The sequence below is a fragment of the Buteo buteo genome, chromosome 9 (genome assembly GCF_964188355.1).
Source record: "Buteo buteo chromosome 9, bButBut1.hap1.1, whole genome shotgun sequence".
Taxonomy (NCBI): Eukaryota; Metazoa; Chordata; class Aves; order Accipitriformes; family Accipitridae; genus Buteo; species Buteo buteo.
Window position 1 is genome coordinate 10,151,608 of NC_134179.1, and position 7,122 is coordinate 10,158,729.

General features: G+C 44.6%; 1 protein-coding gene across 1 annotated transcript; it reads left to right on the forward strand.

The window, feature by feature from the left end:
- The first annotated feature begins 2,196 nt into the window (after positions 1-2,196).
- On the forward strand, positions 2,197-6,508 carry LOC142034937 (uncharacterized). The gene is made up of 2 exons (XM_075036773.1): positions 2,197-2,417; positions 3,556-6,508. The coding sequence occupies exons 1-2, from the start codon at positions 2,197-2,199 to the stop codon at positions 6,179-6,181; spliced, it is 2,847 nt and encodes a 948-aa protein (XP_074892874.1). The 3' UTR covers positions 6,182-6,508.
- Positions 6,509-7,122: the final 614 nt, after the last annotated feature.

The window sequence follows — 7,122 nt, forward strand, 5'->3', positions numbered from 1 at the left end:
CAGATTTGGGAAAGTGAAACATGCCACGTAGGTAAGATACTTCTATGGGAAGAGTTCAAAGAATGAGCTGGTTTAGGTCCCAAAGCACAGGATTTATCTACACAACGAACAAATGTCAGTAACAAGCACTTAAACTCCACAACTCACCTGTACATGAGTGCTTAAAACTCACTTAACACTCACTTGTGAGTTGGTTGATTCCTACACAAACCAAACCAGCGTAAAAATGGCAGCACTCACTTCTTGCCAAGACCTGCTGATTGAATATCAGAAAATGAAATCAGAATTTTCTATAGAAGAGTCATGTCATCATTGCTACGTCTTTATTTGCATTTCCACTCAAAAGATACTGCTCAAATATTGCAGCCGCTACACCTTAGACAATAAGGATTTATTCTAGACCTTATTTTTAATTGTCATTTAAACTCACAAATTATTAATGAGCTGCAAGGCTGGATCAGAAAGCAGAGAGAATATTTATGTAAGACATCTGCACAGCTGATAGACACAGCTGAGAGGAGTCAGTGGCTCAATCTGCAAGGTGAGACAGTCCCTGGGAAGTTCCACTTAGCTGAAGGGGTGAAATAAGGCAATCGGTCTCGGAAAGATTTTCTCAAGTGGTAAAGAAATGCAAGGTATTATTCCCTCTCCCTGCGTGGAGGCAGACAAGTGCATTTCCTGGTCATAAGTATCCTATTTGTATAGCTATACAGATACAACTACTTACAGTTTTCACCCAAATCTAAGCCCACCTTAATAAGAGAGGCTCCTTTGAGGTCTGGTCTCCTGAAGGCTGGTGCTCATCCTCTTTGGATTTGAGCAGGTCTTGCACAGGTTCAGCTCTCCTCCCTTAAATTACATTTCCAGCACAAAAAAATATCACCTGCAGATAGACAGTGAACAAGTGGAAGACGAGCTGGTTCAGGAATGAAATCTCTTTATTAGGTCCTTGCGGGGAACCACAACCCTGCCTTGGTTCTGCTCTCAGTCACGTTGTGTATACTTTCCCTGCTCATTCACACAGACCTTTCTTGTCTGCTGCTCTCCTCCAGTATTCCCCAAATAAGAGGCTGCCTTACAAAAAAAACCAAACAAAAAAACACCCCAAAAAAGGAGAATAAATGAACACACAGAACACATGCTGGATGAAACAAATGTTAGAATAATGCCAGCACAGCATGTTGGTAGAATAACCATTCTTGTACTGAAAAATACTCTTTTTCACTTTGTCACTTCCAAGCGTGATTTACTCTCATGGCCAGCCGAAGGGACACGGTTTGATGGGCCCCGTGCTAGTATGTGGCTGCTCCATCTTCCCAAAGAGGGAACTACAGGCTGAGTTTCAGGAGCAGCACAGCTGTGTTTAGATGAAGGAAGGAAGACCTGTCTGGGAGAAATGGCTGTCTACAGGGGGTCACCCCAAGTTGAAAACAGAAGCAAGAATCTTTCCCGACATGTCCAAAATGCTCTTAATTTCCTGTCTCTTCCCCTAAAGCAAGTTAGGATCTGTCTGAAGAATGGATTACTTCAGGGCAATTCCGAGCGCCTGCCGGGGCAGGAAGGTGCCCAGTCAGACTAGAAGGGGAGCACAAACAACCTTGGGGTTTTCCCGCCGCCCAGGACTGGACAGGGGAGCCTCTGGGCTACTGCAAGATTTTCCAGTCACTGGCAGTTACGAAAGAGTGGAAAAAAACCTCAACAGCGGAAAAAGTAGAGCAGATGGCAGGGCTCTACACCTTGTGCAATCTGCTGACTTCCCTTCTGTTGGGACCCCGAATTGAACGAGCTGCAGACAAAGAGCACATCTTTCAGGGCAGCACTACAAACACTGAGAAAATCTCCTGTGGTTTTTTTTTCCCCTCTTAAAGTGCGCAAAAGGTACGATCACTCGGTTTGCAGAGAGACTTCTGGCATGCAAGACCTCCTATTCACACATAAGAGAGACCCAATACAAAACCCTCACCATCTCAGGAAACACACCCCACAACAAATCACATGACAGGAGTAAATCAGTTTTATAACCCTGTGGTCACGCTTGGTGCTTCCAGACCTTCCCTGCGATGCTCGGGTAGGAGCAAAGCCAGCAGATACCTTGGGACGACACCGTTCACAGCATCTAAGCATTAAAACAAGCAACTTCCACCTTTGATTTTCACCTCAGCAGTAACGGGCTGAGCAGCTGCTGGTACCGCTGCGATGGGGAATACTTTACCGATTTCACCAGGGAAGAAGCACCTCTGTCGCAAGCCGCCTCCGCCAGCCTGGCAGAGGGGAGCAGGGCTGCGGATGCCGCTAGTCCAGGCAGGGCCGGGTGGTTCCTGGGCGGTTCCCATCCCACCCCACACCCCTCCTGGCACTACAAAAGGCGAAGGCAGTGGCAGCAGGCACCAGCGAGGGAGCAGCGCCAAGGACAGCAGGTAAAAGGGGGGTAAGAGGGACAGGGAAGGTCGCTGGAAGTATGAGGGAGATGTTAGCTGTCTTCCACCCTTCGATCTGCAATGCTTTTAACGCCCTGGGGGCTCGGTTACCTCTGTGGTGCGTTGGGTCCCGGCTGCGGGTTATTGCTGCTCGGTGCGAGGCAGGGATGCGAGGTGGTCTGGTGGGGGTCCTGCTGGCAGCGGAGGGTCCGAGGGACAGAGCCAGGAAGTCGTTGGGGGTCCCTTCAGTTAAACTTGACAGTCCAAGTCTGGTCGGCAGCAAGGGGGACTGTGCTAACACCAGGTTGCTCACCTGAAGGTCTGCACCTGCCTTTCGAGGTAATAAACACAAGACCTGGGCCGGAGGTGTCAGGAAAGTAGTGATAGACAGACCCGGGACAGGAGAGGAGCCGGGCAGTGGCATGACCAGGCAATGGGAGGTCTCCGAAGATGAACGATGCAGGGGCAGTGACCTCTCCTGGTGCAGGCTGCCTCATGCAAGCCTCCGATACTCGACTTCAAAGCAAACTTCCTCTTTCCCTTACTCCGACAGGTACGGCTAAAGAAACGGTCACTGGTAAATTCTTGGCAGAGGGCAAACCACCAAGGGGATGGGATCACAAGAAGATACGTGCTCACGCAGTTACACGGAGCTCCCTGCCACGTTACTCTTGAATATGCTACTTAAGGGGCTGAACAGGTTTTGGACAGGTCAGACTTACCTGGTGGTTGTGGGCCAGGATGAGAGACATAGAACCCGAGTCCCAGGCAGCAGTTACAAAAGTGCGTTTCAGATTATGCAGCGGAAAGATGCTACTGCAAAGGTTGCTCACTACCTGCCTGGGGTAGGGGGGAAGGAATAAAAAAGAAAAAAGAAAAAAAATCATTCAGACTTTATCTATAAAGACCTGAAATGAATAGCGTCCTTCAAATCATTCCCCGACACCATCTTTTAGCATTGTCTCTTGAAAATAGTAAAGAAACAAGATGTATTTTTTTTTATGTAGATAAAAAGGGATTCATGGATACAACTAATGAAACAATTTCTGTACTTGCAAGTAAACTAGGATTTTTTTTTAAGGGTATTCATTAATATGGAGCATATTATGATGATGGATTTTACATTTCTTTTCTCCAGGATGAGGATCCTTACCAGAACCCTTCATTTCTACTTCATTTCTTTCTTACTTAGTAGAGCAAATGGACTCCTCACTCTGAGAACACCCACAGCCTATGCCTTCCCATTTTATAACTACTCCTACTTAAATCTCTCTTCTGTATCAGAAGCACAACCTCCAAAAATGGCAAGAGCTCTCAATTTCTCACATAATGTAATTGAAAAAATAACCAAGAGAGACTTGGAAGGTTTTGACGCGCTGGAAGTTTTAGACCTTTCCTACAATCAGATTAAGGACGTTGAACCTGGTGCATTTGAGAGTCTGCTCAGCCTTGTTTCTGTGAATTTATCATTTAACGATAAGAAGCTTCTTGTACCAGGTCTCCCACCCCACCTGAAGCTCTTACCCACTAGCAAAGCCTCAGGGTCTTTGCAGCTTTCTAAGTACTTTGACAAACCCTCAGAGGCTGCTCTGGAGCCTTCTGTATCTGCTGAGGAGCTGCCACATTTGGGAGGTCCATCCATCCTGCAAAATGTTAGTCCGAGGCTCAGACGAAGTACAGAGAATCTTCTTCGAAGACCAGAGAAAAATGTAACAGTCTCTCCAACAGCCACATTAAAGCCTGATTTCTGTGGAGCACCAATAAACGGGATACTCGATCTGTCAAACAGCAAACTCTCCGAGGAAGAGCTGATGTTAAAACTGGATCCAGATCTCTGCCAAGCTCAGCTGGATGGTATTTTGGAGCTTGACATTAGTCACAGTGACCTGGAAATGGATCTTCTGTCGCTGTTTGTCCTGTTTATACCAATGAAAAACCTGCAGTCCGTTGATGCCAGTTACAACAAATTAACAATTAACATTCTAGATGTTGAGGCGATCTGTAACTTCCCATTCAGCAAGCTTTTGTTTTTAAATATTAGCAACAATCCCATAAACAGCTTGGATACACTGTGTCTCCCATCAACCATCAAGGTAATTGATTTGTCCTTCACCAATATAAGTCAAATACCCCCAAATTTTGCTAAAAAGATGTCTGACTTACAAAACATGTATGTTCAAGGAAATCACTTCATATATACTGTACGGCCAGAAACCACTAATGCAGCTCCACAATTTCCCCCTGGAACTGTACGTATTAATGCCATTTCATTTGTCAGAAACCAGGCTGGTACACCCATTGAAAGCCTTCCGAAGAAAGTGAAACACCTGAAAATGTCCAACTGCTCCATTGTAGAACTGCCAGAGTGGTTTGCTGGCACAATGGAAGAATTATTATTTTTGGATCTCAGCAGCAACCGGATTTCTGTGCTTCCTGTCTTACCTGCCTCCCTGCAGCATCTCGACATAAGCAACAGCGATATTAAAATAATACCGCCTAGTTTTAAATCTGTCTCCAACTTAACAATATTTAATATTCAAAATAATAAAATTACAGATATGCATCCTGACTATTTCCCGTCGACTTTAACAAAATGCGATATTAGTAAAAATAAGTTGAACATGTTGTCATTGACTGATGCCCTGGAGAAACTCGAACATCTTAATGTTTCTGGAAACTTAATCACTAGACTGGAACCTGCCAGCCACCTTTCCGCGCTCGCTAATCTGGACAGTAGTCACAACCTCATTTCAGAACTCCCCGATCACTTTGGGAAATCTCTTCCAATCCTGAAATATTTTAATTTATCAGGGAATAAGATCTCCTTTCTACAGCGTGGCTCTCTCCCAGCTTCTCTGATCGAGTTAGACATTAGCGACAATGCCATTACTACCATAGTGGAGGACACTTTTGGCCAGTTAACGAGTTTGAGTGTTTTGACTGTTCAAGGTAAACATTTTTTTTGTAACTGTGATTTGTACTGGTTCGTGAATGTCTATATCCACAACCCTCATCTGCAGATAAATGGGAAAGGAAACCTCAGGTGCAGCTTTCCACCAGACAGAAGGGGCTTGTTGGTGGAGAGCAGTAACCTCACGCTTCTGCACTGTTCCCTGGGCATCCAGATGGCTATTACAGCTTGTGTTGCCATCCTGGTTGTTTTGGTGTTAACCAGCTTATGCTGGCACTTCGATGGACTGTGGTACGTGAGAATGGGTTGGTACTGGTGTATGGCGAAGAGGAAGCAGTACGAGAAGAGGCCAGAAAACAAGCCCTTTGACGTCTTCATTTCATACAGCGAAGAAGACGCAAACTGGACAAAAGAGCATCTACTGGAAAAACTGGAAACTGATGGATTCAAGATATGTTACCATGAGAGGGATTTCAAACCGGGGCATCCAGTACTTGGTAACATTTTTTACTGCATAGAAAACAGCCATAAAGTCCTTTTTGTTCTCTCTCCCAGTTTTGTAAACAGCTGCTGGTGTCAGTACGAACTGTATTTTGCTGAACACCGGGTCCTGAATGAAAATCAGGATTCCCTCATCATGATTGTGCTGGAAGACCTCCCGCCCAACAGCGTGCCACAGAAGTTCAGCAAACTCAGGAAACTGCTGAAGAGGAAAACCTACTTGAAGTGGAGCCCTGAGGAGCACAAACAGAAAATGTTCTGGCATCAGCTAGCAGCTGTCTTAAAAACAACCAACGAACCACTTGTGAGAGCAGAAAATGGATCTGCTCAGGATATGTATGAGATGGAATGAGGTACGAGAATGTGTAAAGGTTGTGCCTAGAAAATCTGTAGTCAAATAAATGCTTTTCTGTGTTTACCTCCTGCAAAGGCTGCTGTGTTGCAATGGGGGTTTGTCACAAATCAGTCCCAGGAGAGGTTACTAGCGGGTTTGTAGCATACATGTTATTCCGTCCAATAAAAGAATCCGTTATCCAAAGGGCTGAGACCCAAGCAGTGATAAACAGCCTTTTCTTCCTGGGTGCTCGATTTTCTTCAGCTATTTCCAGCATTTCTTAAAATGCTGTGGATGTCACCTGAAAGGAAGAAGAGCTTGAGTCACACTGCATGTCCTAACTGTCTTTTTCAGATCATTGCAGTGAAAAGTGATGTCATTCAAAGGTAAGGCTGTAGTTCAGATTCTCAGTTCTAGTACAGCTTAAGGTGGGAACACACCCTGTGTACACGTAACAAAAACGCAAACCATGACAGTGCACAGGTAATGGCTTCTTTCTGTGGTTTAGCAAGACAAGATTAAAGATTTACTTAATGTAGCCACCTGAGAAATGCAATTGCAAATCCATGCTGCTACATCATTTGGTTTCAGTAGCTGGTAGAAGAGATCAGACATTAAAATCTTTTATAATTACAGATGAACATATACAACCAGACAAAAAAGAGCCAGCTGAGCATGTCAGTCTCCACTGTTAAATAATTGGTGTGAGCTGTATTTAAATGCTGTTATCATAAGTCTCTGAAGAATAAGCAAAAAAGTTCTGTATATTATTATTTAGACTTAGGAAATTGTCACTTGACACAGTCACCCTGACTCATTTCAAATGTATCTCCGCATAGCCCTTGTCATCACCTACTGCCACTTAATAATTTTATTTATTGCATCTGAAAAAATAAAAAAATTCAGCTGATCTAATTTTCACATTCAAGGATAATCAACAGACTGTGATGGAAAATACA

What these genes read in the sequence shown, in the direction of transcription:
- LOC142034937 (XM_075036773.1), top strand. Translation starts at nt 2,197, where the DNA reads ATGGGGAATACTTTACCGATTTCACCAGGGAAGAAGCACCTCTGTCGC. An exon ending in AGCAGCGCCAAGGACAGCAG is followed by an intron (nt 2,418 to 3,555) that starts GTAAAAGGGGGG and finishes TCTTTTCTCCAG; the next exon opens with GATGAGGATCCTTACCAGAA.